Source organism: Aphelocoma coerulescens, chromosome 14 (assembly GCF_041296385.1).
Source record: "Aphelocoma coerulescens isolate FSJ_1873_10779 chromosome 14, UR_Acoe_1.0, whole genome shotgun sequence".
Classification (NCBI taxonomy): domain Eukaryota; kingdom Metazoa; phylum Chordata; class Aves; order Passeriformes; family Corvidae; genus Aphelocoma; species Aphelocoma coerulescens.
Window position 1 is genome coordinate 1,353,937 of NC_091028.1, and position 16,252 is coordinate 1,370,188.

The window sequence follows — 16,252 nt, forward strand, 5'->3', positions numbered from 1 at the left end:
TGTCTCTTTAGGAGATTGAGAGTAATTGCAGACCAGGTTTCCTCATGATAACTGCCCAGCCAAGGGAAGAAAGTTCTGTAAGTGGAGAAGAAAGCAGTCTGTCCCCAAATATCCTGAATTCTTTGTCTGGTTCATTAATACCTGGTGAGCTTTGATGATCAAGGAACCTCACAGATAGAGGAAGCCTTTGAGGAGGGTTCCACAGCCTCACACTGAAGTGTTAGAACACAAAATAAATGCCAGAAAGATCTCCAAAAAAAGCAGGGAAATTGAAAACCAAACTCGACATTCTTGCAATTTCTAAGCATTTCACTTTTTTCTTTTTTATTTTTTTTTTCTTTTTAAGTTTTACCCTCCTTTATCCATCTAAGGAAGCAGAAAGAAATGCAATTTCCAGCTCTTTTAAATATCCTTAGCAGGTCACCTCTAAGGCTGGGATGGCTGGCTGTGATCTGCTTCCAAGACTGTTGCATCAGAGCTCAGAAACCCAGGATGAACAGCTCCCTGCTCGGGTGGGGACAGCTCTCTGAGACCTGTGCTCACACGAGGGGCCCCAGGCACCGCAGCCGCGGGGAAGGAGGGAGCCCTGCATCCCTCTGGGATGGGAACATGGGGCTGCCCCAGACAGCTGGGACAGCCTGGGACCTTCTCACTGCTCACTCTGGGCACAGTGACAGAGAGGAGCCCCTGGAAGTGTCCCTGCAGATCCCAGAGCTCCCACTCTGGCTGAGGCCATCCCACTGCGGCTCTCAGCTCCGGCTGATCCCATAGAGGTGCACTGGGCATGGAGGGACCAGGGGATGCATCCTGCAGCAGCTCCCATTCCCTACAGCTCCTTATTCCTGCTCCTTGTGGGGAGGGGAGGGGAGGGGAAGGGAAGGGAAGGGAAGGGAAGGGAAGGGAAGGGAAGGGAAGGGAAGGGAAGGGAAGGGAAGGGAAGGGAAGGGAAGGGAAGGGAAGGGAAGGGAAGGGAAGGGAAGGGAAGGGGCCAGTGGTGGGAGTTGCCAGAGGCTGTGTGCTCGTGTGCCCCAGCTCAGCAGACACTTTCCATGACCCACATGAGCCCTGCCAGACTTTCAGCTGGGGATGTTTGGGCTGATACCTTGGGGAGCCTCTGCAGCAGGTGGAGGGGTTTGAAGGGATGCTGTCCCATGGGACATGACTTCGACAGTGGCAGCAGTGGGGAGAGGGGGCAGGAGGGCGACTGGAGAGGCAGGAGCTCCTTCCCCCAGCCCTGTCCTGCAGCTCTTACCATTCAATGCTCAGAGACCTGGGCCGGAAGGCAGACAGCTCGGCCGAGCCATGCTCAGCTTTCCTTCTCTTCTCCTGCTTCTGCTTCACCGACAAGCGGTGGGCAAACCTAGCGAGGCTGCTCTCCGACCTGGGGAGGGGAGAGGAAAGGCGTTAATGGCACTGCAGCCCGGCTCCAGCGGCACACCCAGGGCACGGCACGGGAGGTGCTCAGCGCTGCAAGGAGGGGGCTCGCAGCGGTCAGCGGCACCGGGACGGGGGGGCACCAGTGCTGGGGGTGGGAAGTGGAGCAGCAGCAGCAGGTTGGGAATTGCTCAGCTGGCCAGGACCAGCACAGGTCCTTGTTAGCCAAACTGGAGCTGCAGCCTGGCAGGCTGAGAGTGCCAGGTCCTGCTCCCTGTGCAGCAAAATCACCTCCCCAGGCTGCGCGTTCCTCCCCAAACTCCAACAGGGCAGCCAGCGCCGGAGAAACAGACAGGGACACATCGGGGGAGAGAACCAAAGCAGAGGCCACTCACTCCTTCAGAGAAACCCTGGAGCCCCTGTGGCCTCCCAGCCGGGGCTCCCAAACACCGGAACAGCTTCCCTGAGGAGGATTGACGTGGAAATCAGCCCACAGCGGAAAGGTTTTGGAGGAGGAAACAGAAATGTGTGGGAGCAAATGGATTCAGCTGAAGGACCCGTCTGTGCTGACAAAGCCCCTTCCCACCAGGTGGGCTGCTCCAGCATCGCTCGCAGCCCCCGGGACCTGGGAAAAGCACACCCGCGGGCTCCGGGAACGCGCTGCACATCCTGCCCCATCCCAGCCCTGCCCAGAGGAGAGCTGCCGGCACAGGGCACACCCGCACTGCCTCCCAGCCCCGTGGCACACGGGCACACCGGCTGACACTGGCTGGGGAGGCGCCTGCCCCGCACAGACCCTCAGCCCTCGCTTCCCTCGGGCACACGGAGCGCCCAGAGCCCCCTGTGCCAGGGCTGGCACCCCCAGCCTGGGCTGAGCACGGCACCGCAGCCCTGCTGCCGGCGTGGAGTGAGGGAGGACTGGCCTGGGGAGCTGGGACACCCAGATTTGGGCCTGCCACACTCATTGTCACAGCCACTGCCTCCTCTCCTCCTCTAATGTGCCAGCACAACCTGCTCCCACCGCTCAGCCAGCCCCGGGCTGGGCAGGGGAGGGGACAGGAGTGATTTGACAGAGGTCCCAGGGGACGAGGGACAGAGCTGGGGGGAACTTTGAACCTACACACATTGCTAAAGCCAATCTCCTCTCCTCTCCTCTCCTCTCCTCTCCTCTCCTCTCCTCTCCTCTCCTCTCCTCTCCTCTCCTCTCCTCTCCTCTCCTCTCCTCTCCTCTCCTCTCCTCTCCTCTCCTCTCCTCTCCTCTCCTCTCCTCTCCTCTCCTCTCCTCTCCTCTCCTCTCCTCTCCTCTCCTCTCCTCTCCTCTCCTCTCCTCTCCTCTCCTCTCTCTCAACCAAACAAAATACCTCCAAAGAAAAAGAGAAGGTATTTCTCAGAACTGAGAGCTCCCTGCCTTTCCTCGTTATAATTAGGCCAGCCCAGACCAGCTAACAGTTTTTTCCCCGATACATTTTAAACACAGACATCTTCAATTCATTAACTGGTTATTGATTTATTTTTCGGCTTATGAATCCCTGTTGCTGGGGATGGGGTGGAGACAGCTTTCTGGAGAGGGCTCTTGTCTCTCCAGTCCCCGCCGGCAAAGAGCTGTTCAGACCTTCCAGGGTCATTCTTTACATTCTTGAGAAAAAATCCTACTTTGATGTAAAGGATGAGGTTTGCCTTAAAAGAAACCCAACAAGAAACCCAAACCCCAGCTTTCCCCCGCTCACAGCCAGAGGAAGAGGCGATGAAGAGGAATGATCCTGGTGCCCACAGAGCAGAGCCCGGCACCAACACCATCCCCAGCACCTCACTCTCCTCTGATCCGGTGTCAGAGCTCAGCTGGAATGGAGAAGATCCCATTTAGGGAGGGGTGAGAGGTGGGCATTGACAGCAATGCTCTGCAGCAGCCCCAGGCATGGCATGGACAGCAGGATGAGCAGGGCTGACCCAGGAATGGGGCTGGGCAGTGGGAACAGGTGCTGCTGGCTCCCTAGAGCACCTCCTCAGCGGCATTTGGCTGTTCCTGCCCCTTCCCACCCGCCCAGGAGGAGCTCCTGCCACCCTGCCGGGATGAGGGCTCCAGCCCCAGCTGAAAGGGTGCTGGGGGTGTTTTATCTCCTGGGATTTGGGGACTACCTGCAGAATGCTGCCCTGTCTGCTGTGCTCACCCCACCTCCACCACACCCCCTGCACCACTACAGCCACCCCTCCCAAACTGGTCCCCAGCAGGGATGAGGGGCTGGGAAATCCCAAATGCCCTGCACGGATGCAGGAAGGCGGCAGCAGCCCCTGTGACCGGTGCCTCTGTGGTGCCGGTACGTGGCCCTTGCAGTGACTACCACGGGGAGAGTTACACAGCCAGGAGCTTTACCTGGATGTATCCACCTGCCCAAGCACGGCAGGAGCAGCCCCTGCATCCTTCATACTGGACAAAGCCAACAGCATCTGTCAAGAAGAGCTGGTGGGGGAAAACAGGGCAATATGCCACATGTCATCAGGGGTAGGGATGGAGGAGAGTTAGTCCTGGGGGCAGGGCGGGCTGGTGGGGCTGGAGAAGCCATCTGGGTGCTCAGGAACATGTGGCCTTACTGTGAGTCCCTAGCCATGGCATCAAGGGGAAGGCACAGGGAGAAAGGGGCTCTCCAGCCCAGGGCAGGTGCTGCCCAGATCTGCCTGATGCAAGACAGACAAGCCAGTCCATGTGTGAGTCAGAAGTTGACCAAGAATCTTGGGGTACCGATTGCACCCTCCAGACCCGCCGGCCACCACCTCCAGCATCCACAGCCCAGGTAAAGGAATGGCTATGACGGCTCTGACAGCCCGACACCTCCCCCTGAGAGCTGTTAGCAGCTCACCCAGCCATGAACCAGCCTCCCCCACCTCTGCCAGACCCCAAAGCTTCAGCAGAAGCATCACTAATTAGAAGCCAGGAGCACATTACAGATCATCTGGCGATTCATACAGAGCTGCTTTACATAAACCGTGCTGCAGAAGGGGAATGAATCATACCTGCTCTGCCGTGACTGCGCCGCGAGCGTGGCCGACCCGCTGCCCTCGCCCCAGCAGGGCCCTGCTGCTGGCTCAGCTCCTCCGAGCTCCCGTGCTGAGTTACTCCGGCCCCTGGGGGCAGGGTCGGGATGCTCCCAGGTCACGGTGTGCCCAGGCCTGGGGTGCTCCCACGGCGCTGGGCACCGTGCCGGGTCTGGGCTCTGCGGGTGGCAGCGGGGGTGAGCCTCTAGCACAGGGAGGGGGAAGCTGTTGAGACCACACTGTTACTTCCCAAGGGCTTTCCAAACAGTAATAGATGTCCCTGTCCCTTGAGAAGGATCAGCGTTAGGGATTTTAAGGTAGGAGCAGGGAAAGTGAGGCATGGAGCAGGCACACAGGTAAGACAGGCTCCCCGTGCCTGTCAGCATCCTTCCCTTTGTGCTCTTATCCCATGGGCAAGATTTCGGTGCCTTCCCCCATCAGGACTACACACTCAACCCCACAAGTGCTGGTCTGAGGAACAGGCAGCCCCAGGTGCCACTGTCACCTTGAGCCAGCTTCATCCCAGCCATGGGAGGGGGACAAGGCCCCACTGCTCCCCCAGCCCTGCCACTGCACGGCGCTGCTCCAGGTCCAGCCGGGCAGGACCCGGGCTCACCTGCCCAGCCCTCCATCAGAAGCAGTATCTCTGCAGCAGCTCAGAACAGTCGGGGCTCGGCGGACACAGCTGGCACCTGCCAGGGCAGTCCCCACACACCAAGGGGACACGTGGGAAAAGCCATCAATTGGAACGCCAACCGCAGCGCCGGGAAGAATTGTCTCCTGACAACCAGAGAAGGTTGTTCAGCTACTGTGCTGTATCATAAATCACACCTCTATGACTTGCCATCTGTCAGCCAGATTACACATGTTCAGAGTCCCATGTCAGCATTTAAGTCAGAACACGGCATCTTTTCCCAGAAATAATTATCAGTGCTGAAGGCTCTTGCAGCGATACCCATCCTCAGCCCTTCCCTCCAGAGCTCTGGACAGATCAGAGCTGGCGTTCCCAGAGGGCAGGACCTTCACTGTGGCACAGCGATGCAAGCCTCCCCGTGACACGTCCCCCCTAAACCCACTGCTTCAGGCCCAGGGAGGGGCAGGGTCTGGCACGGCAAACTCCCCCCTGGCACCAGCCATGGCACCGAGCACCCTGAACAGAGCAGGCAGGGACGGGCAGAGGCTGCTGCTAAAGGGGGACAGGGACAGTGCTGTCCCCAGCCTAGCGTGTGCTGAGAGCCCAGGAGAGTCCAGCTGGGATGAGCAGAGTGCCCAGAGCAGCGCTTGGACCCCAGCCTGGCCAAGGGGGAAGGATCTAGCTCAGCACAGGGCACAGCTCCCACTGCCCCGATGCCCTGTGCAACACGAGTCTGTGCCCATCCCTTCACCCCACAGGTTTTCTGGGAGTCCAACCCCACAGGGGTGACTGCCAAAGCCCCAGCCTGCCGAGGCAGTGGGAACGCTGTGAGCACGGCCATGCTGGGCTGGCAGCCCGTCCCCATCCTGCCCGTGCCTCCGGCAGCTCGCTGAGCCGGCACCGGACACGGCCCCCAGCACACAAATGCCTCAGCTGCCCTGGGATGAGGACAAGGGGCTGAAGCGCCGCCCTCCACCCCCTCGCTGGCCAGGCAGGCGGATGAGCAGTGACATTTCCCGAAGCTCAGTACAGAAATACTCGGGGACTGGATCCGTCCCTCCGGCTTCACCCGCCGCGCACAGGCGTGAATCCGGCCGGGGGTTCGCAATCACCGCCGCGTCCCCCACACCACAACTGGGAAGTGATGACAAGCAAAATCCTGATCCCTTGGCTCCGCATCCCTGCCTCCCTCCCTGTGGTGATCCGCTAAAAGCCTTTTGGCAGTTTGCAGCCGCCGGGGCGAGCGTGTGCCCGCAGGAGCCCGGGTGCCTCAGCCCCTGCTGGCACAGCACGGCTCTGCCATGGCCGGAGCCGTGGGGACACCGGCGGCCGTGCAGGCACCGAGCCACGGGTGAGGGATGACCGAGGTCACCGGAGTGCCAGCCCAGGCTCCGGCACAGGATGACCAGCACCAGCAACACCTCTGCTCCACCAACGCACCCGGCCAAAGCCCTCCCCACCACACGGGCACCAGCCATCCATCCCACAAGACAGCACACCCAGGCAGGAGCAGCTCCCACTTGTTGCACACTCCTCAGCCCGAGACTCGGGAGCCAGCACGTGCCTGTCTATGGCTCTGAACTAACCCAGATGCGGGCAGGCAGCTCCCAGCCTCTTCCATCAGCACAGGCAGCAGCCCCGGGATGAGCCAGGGGCTGTAGGCAGCGTTCCAGCTGGTCCTCCCTCCTTGGGGAGCAGCCACTGCACACAGAGCCTTGAGCCGGGCTTATCCCCACGGGCATCCCGGCTGCAGCCGGGCTGGGGAAGGCGGCTGTGCCTGGGGCGAGCGGTGCTGGGGGCACACAGCCCTGGCAGCGCACAGCCCTGCGCTCCCTGCGGCTGCGGGGTTTGGCTCCTGTCAGCGTCTTGTTTGCACAGGTACAGTTAGGGTAAAACAGAGCGACAATAACCAAAGCCGGAAAGGTTCTTCCCAAGCAGGGAGCAGTCTTTTGGGAGAGAGAGGGTTTGCGAAGGACAGACTCATGGCCACGGACGTGCAGTCAGCCTCCAGGCGAGCGCTGGCTGCGCACACCGCTCCGGCAAGCCCCGCTCACCGGGGGCACGCTTCCCACTGACCACGGTCCCAGGACGAGAGTGTCTCCAAAGCAGCAGCCAGGGCCAGGACCCCAGTGAGCCGTGCCCGGCTGTGCCCTGCAGGGACAGGGAAAGATGCCCGCGAGCCGCGCGAATGATGCTCACTCACCTGCACAGCCTCTGCTCCCTTCGCTCCTGGCGCTCTGCTCACCCACTGCCAGAGCAGCAGCTCATCCCAGAGTGTCTCCTCGGGAGAGTCCCCGTCCCCTCTGTGCACACTCCCATCCTGAACAGGGTCCCCTGCTCCCATCCACATCGCCTGACCTCCTCAGCTGCCACCTCCGCTTCCCTCACCCATCACCTCAGGTTTCTCGTTTGCTCTGTGCTTGGCTCTTTTTTTCTTTTATTTTTTTTTTTTTCTCCCAATCTTGTTTCTATAGAAACGAGATTAGCAGAGGGGGAAATAAAACAGCCCCATGTGACTCAGATTCCGACACTGAAGAATCTCCTGGTTGCGCTTGGCGTGGCTTTACATAACCAGGAGCCTGTGCGGGCTCAGATGGGGGGACCGGGCTCGGCCGAGGGACACAGGGCTCAGCCAAGGAGAACCAGGCTCAGGTGCACGGGATTGGGCTCCGGTGAGGAGTACCAGGCTCAGCCGTGGAGGGACCACCAGGCACAAGGCAGCAATGCCTCACCTCCACTTGCTCTGGGTGTGCTGGGCACCCCTGATGCAATGACATGCCACCAAACCCTGCTGGCGTCCCCATGAGCCCCTGTCACCCTGCATGGCCCTGCCTCACTACCTGTTCACACTGAGAAGGGGAGAAAGCAGAGGTAGGGATGCTGAAAACTACTCTGTGTCCCACCAAACCCCAGGTGAGCTTTGGAGGAGGAAGTCCCAAGACCCCCCACACCACCAGGCTGTCCTGCCCCTGCCCTCACCACTCGGGAAAGTGGTTTGGGCCACTGGTCTCCAACCTTCATGGACTCGTGGGTGAGTATGCAGGCAGTCTGGCGAGCCTCATGCTCCACTCTGCTGACATCCCTCCTGCTCAACCTCCCAAATCCATGAGCAGTGTCCATGGCTGGGGCACAAACCACAGACTGAGCTCTTCCGTCACTGTTTTGGGGACTGACACAGGACAATGCCCACAGGGGCTTCCCAAGCCCAAACCCTAGCTCCAGGTGAGCTGGGAAGCGCTGAGAACCCTGCCTGAGGACCCCCCACGTGTCTCCTTAGCTTGGGGACAGACGCTGATTGCACATGGCCAGGGCTGCCCTGCCGGGGTCACCCCCCCGGGGCTTCTGCTGATGATCCCAGTGTCTGTATGGGACACTGCCCTTCTGCTGCACCTCTGGAGGGTCAACCCCCACGCATCCCCCACTCCCCAGGTACTGCCCAGGATTAAAAAAGAGGCAGAGTAGGCTTTTACTTGGGTACTTTTTGTAGTGATAGGACGAGGAGAAACAGTCTTAAAGTAAAAGAGGAGAGATTTAGATTAGGTGTTCGGAAGAAGTTCTTTGCTTATAGTGTGGTGCCCAGAGAAGCTGTGGGTTTCTCTCCTTGGCTTTCCATGCTTCTCTGTGGGAAACACAGAGAAGCACAGGGTGCCCAGAGAAGCTGTGGCTGCCCCAGCCCTGGCAGTGTCCAAGGCCAGGCTGGACAGGGCTTGGAGCAACCTGGGCTAGTGGAAGGTGTCCCTGCCCATGGCAGAGGGGTGGAACAATGTTATCTTGAAGGTCCCTTCCAACCCAAACCATCCCATGACTTCTGTGACTCTATGAAAAGGGAATCTGGGATGATGTCCTGCCAGAACACAGCCGTGAGGTGCCTTCCCCACGGAACAGCACAGGAGTTCAGCTGGGCTAGCAAGGCAGCAGAGCATCTCAGGAGGTTTGGCTCCTACCCAAAGGACGGGGCATTGGCTTATCCAGTTTCTCCAAGTCCCTGGTTTTCCTTTGGGATTTCAGTGTCCCACTTCTCAGGCTGACTCAGCCATGATTAGCTGGTGAGCTCTGCTGCTGTGACAGCCCCAGGTCTGCCCGCAGGATATGACATTAGGACACTTCTCCCCCTCCCCCGGGCACACTGGTGCTCAAGGGGGTCTCAGTTCCCTCCCTGACAAGCTCAGGACAGATCAGACAGCATGTCAGAGCTGCTGTGGGCAGCCACACTGAGAGCAAGGGATGAATTCGGGCATATCCACCCAACCAAACTCTTCCATGAGTTATCCCAGCGGGCTGGGGATCTGTGTGATGTGCCAGGGTAGGGTGGTGCTGCAGAGAAGGAGCCAAAGGCTCATGCAGTGCTGAGGGGATGAGCTCTGTGAGGGCCCCAGCCCACCCACCTGCTGAGGACACGGCTGCACACCCAAAGCACCCTGCCTGGTGGGACACAGCAGAGTGGGGATGCCTCTTCTGACCCAGCGAGGAGGGTGCTCAAGGGCAGGACAGCTGGGCAGCAGCCTGAGGCTTCCCAAGGCCAGGGAGAGGGACCCTGGGGATGCTGCAGATGGGGAAAGAGTGACAGGACTTGCATGAGAGGGTAAGGAAAGAATGTAGAGGGCTCATCAAAAGGGAACAAGGAGAGATGTCTGACAGCCCTGGGATACGAGGCTGCAGCTCTGGACAAGCTGATCCTGAGACCCTGAACCATTCCTCCCCCTGCCACAGCTCAACTCGACACGAGCCACTGCTTTGATTACCCTAAACCAGTAAAGGAAAGATGGGAAAGAGTGCAACCTCCCGAAAACCATAGCCCAAAGCAGCCTCTTTCATTGGCCCAACACAGCTGTGGCCACTGGGGGCTTGGGGAAGGGATTTTTATAACAACACAAGTCTCAGTGGTCACTGACATTTGCCAGATATTGGGGGGGCAGAATCAGTGCTCAAAGCCTGTCAATGAGCACTGCTGTGCCAAGCCTGGCTCTGCACAAGCCAAGCAGATGCAGCTACCAGGACTGATGCTGGGCTGGCTTCCCTGGGAAGGGCCAAGTTGGACTCGGCAGGACCTGGCTCTGCAGCCAGAAGCCAGGCAGAGCAGACGGGATCCTCTATTTAAAGTGTGATAACAGGGTCACAGAAACGTCTGCCAGCAAAAGCACTTGGATACCTTGATCTAATTATAGCTGGCATTATCAGGCTGCATTACAATTAGCAAGTCAGTGGCCAGTCTCTATTTCTGGTCTGCAACATGAGGCAGGTCAATATTCCAAGGAAGAAGGAGAAGGGAAGCAGGGGGAGCGGGACAGAGATACCTCACTGAGTGCTTAAATAAGCAGCACAGCTGCTTCCGAGTGCTGTGGAGAGGCAAGTGTTATTTGGAGGGTGTTTACATGGAAAGCCAAGGAGAGAAACACAACCCATCCCTCAGCACAGCCCCCCATGGTCAGCTGGGGGCAGCTCCTGACCCTGCACCCGCCCGTTCCCCCTTGATGGTGAGGGCTGTCTGCACCCTCCAGGTGAGCTCTGGTCCCACCAGGCCTGTGGGGTGCTGTGCCTCAGAGCAGAACCCTGGCCTGGCTTTTCATGGAATTGTAAAGGTTGGAAAAGTTCTCTCGGGTCATCAAATTCTGACCACTCCCCCAGCACTGCCAAGGCCACCACTAACCCATGTCCCCAAGTGACACATCCACACAATTTTTCAGTCCTTCCAGAGATGGTGACTCCAGCACTGCCCTGGGGCAGCCTGTTCCAATGCCTGACCACCCTCCCAGTGCCTGAGCACCCTTCCATTTCTTCCAGAGAAGAAAATGTCCTTAATTTATTTCCTTAATTTCTTAATATCCAATCTCTGCTAAACTATTCAGAAGCCAGATTAAAGCAGCATCCAGGAGGGAGCCCAAGCACATATCCCATTTGAATTCCACAAAGCCCATTCCCATCAGCCTGTCCCGTGTTCAGCACCAGGCCAGTCACTTCAGGACAGCTGACAGCAGCCAGAGTCCCTGGAAATGGCTGGCATTTTTAGAGCATCTTTTTGTTTTCTTTGAAAACCAGAGTTTTGTCAAACTTAGAGCATTTGATGCAAAGTATATGATGCTAATCCAAGCAGAAGGAACCATCTGATGAGTCCCAAATTAAAATGTTCCTTTGTTTTGGCTTTCAAACATTGCATTTTAATACTAATGCACAATCTGAATGGAAGGTAAATTTGCATGTCCTTCCCCTAAAAATTCTCTCTCAAAACAATAATTTCATTCATTTGCATTTTGACAATAACAACTGTCCCTTCTCTGACCAACATCTGTGCTGTGACAGAGATGCTGGGCACATGTGCCACAGCCTGGTGAGTCATTCTGCACCCCAGCATGCCTGTGCCACTGTGGGGACTGGACCTGCACCACAATCATCTCCCCCCTGAGCAGGCACCTTCCAGCTGGAAACCCATCCCCACATGGATACAAGCCAGGAAGCGTCCCAAGGGTGGACACAGCAAGGAGGCAGTGGGATGTGCTGCTGAGAGCCCAGGGGTAGGAATGTGGCCTGAAAAGGGGCTGCAGGACCTTGGAAGAGATGGGATCCTGAAGACAATGTAAGATGATCAGGAAGTTTCCTCTCTCTCCAGATTGTAAGCAGTATTTAGGCTGGGATCTGCACACCTGTCACATTGTCACAGTAAGATCCTGGTGTTGCCATTTGGTGCTGTAAAACAGCTGAAAAGAAGAAAAGGGCTTGGGGGTGCTGCTGGCTGAGAGCTGGAGGTGCCCCGGCCGTGAGCACCCAGAGCCCCCCCTGTGCTGGGCTGAGCCCCAGCGTGGGCAGCAGGGGAGGGGGGATTCTGTCCCTGTGCCCCCTCAGGTGAGACCCCACCTGCAGAGCTGCCCCAGCCCTGGGGCCAACAGCAGAGGGACGAGGAGCTGCTGGAGAGAGTCCAGGGGAAGCCATGGAGATGCCCCAAGGGCTGGAGCCCCTCTGCTCTGCAGCCAGGCTGGGAGAGCTGGGGGTGCTCACCTGGACAAGAGAAGGCTCCAGGGACACCTCAGAGCCCCTTGCAGGGCCTAAAGGGGCTCCAGGAGAGCTGGAGAGGAACTGGGGACAAGGGATGGAGGGACAGGACACAGGGAATGGCTTCCCAGTGCCAGAGGGCAGGGATGGATGGGATACTGGGAAGGAATTGTTCCCTGGGAGGGTGGGCAGGCCCTGGCACAGGGTGCCCAGAGCAGCTGGGGCTGCCCCTGGATCCCTGGCAGTCTCCAAGGCCAGGTTGGACATTGGGGCTTGGAGCAGCCTGGGCTAGTGGAAGGTGCCCCTGCCATGGCAGGGCAGGGTTGGGATGAGCTTTGAGGTCCTTTTCAATGCAAACCATTCCATGACCTTATGATTGTGGGCAAGCAAAGATCTTTTTCTGACTCCCAGCCATGAACCAGATCACTGACAAGGACCACTTCATGACTGGCACATCCCAGCATGCTTCACCCCCAAAATTAACAGTCTACTTTAAACCCAAAAATCCATCCATATACAAACAACAAATAAATAAAACCTACAAAATAACCTGGGCAAAAATTCCTTTCCTTGGGCAAAATCCCCATCATTTTGCTTGTTTTCAAGAATTCTACCATCTCCCTCTGTGCTTGTTTTTAATGAAGATATCTATCACTCCTTCCTGAGCAGCAGGACGGAGATCTTGGGCTCTTCCAAGCGGGCTGTGTGAGCATGATGGATTGTCTGTGTGCCAAGTCAGAGGAACGTGCAGACTTGCTCCTGTCTTGCCAGGAGCCAGGTTTTCACAATTCCCCTACTACCAATTACCGCTTTTATCCTAATTAAAAAGATACCAGGGAACAGAAAGAAAAGGACAAAATCCAACCAATCTCTTCGTTGATGTGCAATCAGCAGGGACAGGTGAGGAGGCTCCTGAGGGGCTCAGTCCTCCTGGGACCTTCACCTCCCTCTGCTCACGCCAGCTGAGCCCACCCATGGCGAGTGAGGCAGCACCCTGCCGTGCTGGCCTCCCCGCGGGCCGCCCCAGCCTGCAGCCCCTGGCCCGTGCGGGACCGACGCCCCGGGGGATGCGCCGTTGTTTAGTCTGTGCGCAGCCCTGGCGCTGGAGCCGCCTCTTGTTTTCCATGGCCCCGCGTCCCACGCTGCGCACAGGAATGGAAAAGCTTGTTATTCTGGGCTGCCGGGCGGCCGGGCCCGTCCAAGAGCGGGGAGCAGTGATGTGGTTACGCGAGCCGGCCGCAGAGCCTCCATGGCTTCAGCTGCTGGCTGGCACCCATCTCCTCCGGCAGACCACACCGCCTGCCACCGCCGCCGCCATGGGCACGGGCAGGTGACAGCAGCTGGCTGCGTCTGGGCACACTGCTGTGTTGTGTCTCCAGGTGGGCTCGCACGGGCCTAGAGGGAAGGGGAAGGATGGGAGAAGGGTGACAGAGAATCAGCCCAGACCTCAGAGGCACCAGGACAGCTGCCCAGAAATGGAGGCCTCAGCACCCCACTGGCCTCAGTGCTCAGCAACGGCACAAAGCAGGGCCAGGACGTGTCCCTTTGGGTGATGGAGCACTGGAAGAGGCTGCCCAGAGGGGCTGGGGAGTCTCCTTCTCCAGATATATTAAAAACACACCTGGACACGATCCTGTGCAACCTGCTGTAGGTGATGCTGTGCTTTAGCAGGGGCTGGGCAAGATGATCTCCAGAGGTGCCTTCCAACCCCAACCACTCCGTGATCCATGACACACCCAGCCTGGCCCATGGCTCTGCTGCCTCTGCAGGATCTGGGTAGTTGGGGGTTCTGGTGACCCCCAAGGGCACCCAGTACCTCTGTGTTTCACTCACAAAGTTCCTCAAATTATCAAAGAAATTAAGACCTATAAAATCCCAGCCTATGGAGGATCTTGGCCAACCAAAGGGAAAAAGGAGAAGGGCAAAATACCACAAGTCTGATTATGAGATGTAACACAGGTGTGCACCAGCACCAGACAGGAAAAAGTCATTGAAATGTTTTAATGGTCAGAAGAACACCACCATAAAATGCCACCGTGTTACCACAGCGCTACCCTGCCCTCTGTGGCTCCTCTCCTACACAGAGTAAGTGATTATTAGGGACAGCTGGGCCCACACCACAAACCCCCCTCCGCTGCCAGGATGGGCTGCAGGAAGATGCAGAGCTGCAGGGGCACCTGTGGAACTTGTGCCCTGGCCCCTGGGTGGATCTGGCTGGGGGCTGGGAGGTGGGGACCCTCCAGGCCGCAGTTCCAATCACATCTGTCCACGCTAAACAAGAACGTCCCTCTCTGGTTTTCCCTTAGGACTTGTGAGCACGTCAGGAATTAAACCCCAGTCTCCTGGGCTCATTGCACTGGTGCAGGAAATCTGCATCTTTTTCTCTTCCCTGCGTTCCAGTTCTTCCCAGCTCAGTGAAAGCCCCTCCCCACCTTGCCCAACGCACTTCAGTGTGCATGCAGATGCCGGATGCTGCTTAGCAGCCCTTGAAATAACAGGAGAATGGGAAACGCATCCCTACAGGCAAACCATGGCTTCTTCAAACTTCCTCCCCGTCCAGAATTTCCCTTGAAAAGCCATGACAGGGAGTTACAAAGGTCCCTCTTGCAAGAAGAGGAAAAATGCAGGAGAGAAAAGCCCTTGGCGTGCCTCCCCCGCGGCCGGCTCCGGCCCCCGCGGCTGCCACGGAGGTTTGAGGGACTTGAAGGGATTTGCGACGCAATAAAAACATTCCTGCTTGCAAAGCATGAAACCCCAAAAGTTTATGGGAAACCACTGTCTTCGGGATGTCTGCATATCTTCAGGCATCCTGGGAGCTGTAGTTCAAAGAAACCAAGAAAAAGCAAGCAGCCGATAATGATGGTTTCTGGATGGAGGTTGTGTGACTATTGGCTCCCGCACGAAAGCCTGAATTTCTGGGATGCTGAACCCAATTGTGCAGCCAAGTGAGAGAAGAGCTCCTTGGCGCCTGGGGCACGAGGGACTCCGGCACCACAGCGGGGGAGAGCGAGAGGCACCCGGGGAAGGGCAACCCAAAAACCACGTGTCGATGACTGGGAAGAGGGATGCACTGCAGCAGAGGCCAAGAGGGATGGGCCAAAGCCATTTCCAGGGCTGGGAACCTGGCTGGAGCATGGCCTCGCCTGTGAGCAGAAACCTCTGTGCCTCAGTTTCCCCATTAACTCTTATTATCCCCCTATCCCCAAGCGCTGCAAGGATTGGCCTTTGCTGTTTGAACACCCATGGGGAGCTGAATTCCTCAGAAGCCAGCTGTCCACACTGCACCATTAAATCACCTCCAAGCCCATTTCCTCTGAGCCCATGAAGGACAGCTGTGCCAGCCAGGCTGCTGAAAGGCACTTTATTCCAACACAAGACATTCTTCAGGCAAGAGTCACCTCCGAGCAGGAGAACCAGCAGCACGTGGCACCCTCCAGATGAGGTGCTGCACATCAGCACTCCCACACCTGAAACACCCTGGGGTGCAGGGGCAATGGTGGGGGACAGAGATGTGAGAGGCTGTGTATGATCCTGGACTGAGCGTGGAGTGATGCAGGAGATGCTTTCATTTCCAACCACGGACTCCTGCAGCAAAGACCACAACCTGGGTAAAGCCAGCGCTGGAGACATGAGAAGGTGACCTTCTCACTACCTGCCTTGCATCGTGGGCTTGGGCTTCACAGGCCAGAGCACAAGACTGCCCCATGGCTGTGTGAGGCCCTCTCTGATGCTGGACACCAACTACCCACCAAGGCACCACGACACCGAGCCGTGGGGACAAATCCACAGGGTCAGACTTTGCACCAGCTGACACAACCGACCCCAGCATGGTGTGCTCTGCCGGCTGCTGCGAGCCTGAAGGCCTCGAGAGGGCTTTCAGACACCTGGAAAGCAAAGATAAACCACAGGAGAGTTTGTCCTTGGAGAAAACCTGTAGCCCTGAAGAACGAAGAAGAGGCGGAGCATTCGCACTGGCAACAGCAGCATGGATGCTACTCCATGGATGCTACTCCATGGATGCTGCTCCAGGGATGCTATTCCACGGATGCTACTCCAGGGATGCTACTCCATGGATGCTATTCCATGGATGCTACTCCACGGATACTACTCCATGAATGCTACTCCACGGATGCTACTTCATGGATGCTACTCCACAGATGCTACTCCATGGATGCTATTCCATGGATGCTACTCCATGGATGCTACTCCACGGATGCTATTCCATGGATG

The 16,252-nt window shown here is 57.7% G+C and overlaps 1 protein-coding gene across 2 annotated transcripts in view; it reads right to left on the reverse strand.

Moving 5' to 3' along the window:
• LOC138118858 (ankyrin repeat and fibronectin type-III domain-containing protein 1-like) overlaps nucleotides 1-16,252 on the reverse strand; it is a 248,658-nt gene that overhangs the window by 40,553 nt on the left and 191,853 nt on the right. For both annotated transcript variants that reach the window (XM_069030132.1, XM_069030134.1), the window contains exon 5: nucleotides 1,253-1,381. In XM_069030132.1, the coding sequence (XP_068886233.1) occupies nucleotides 1,253-1,381 (129 nt within the window). The remainder of the gene's footprint in view (nucleotides 1-1,252; nucleotides 1,382-16,252) is intronic.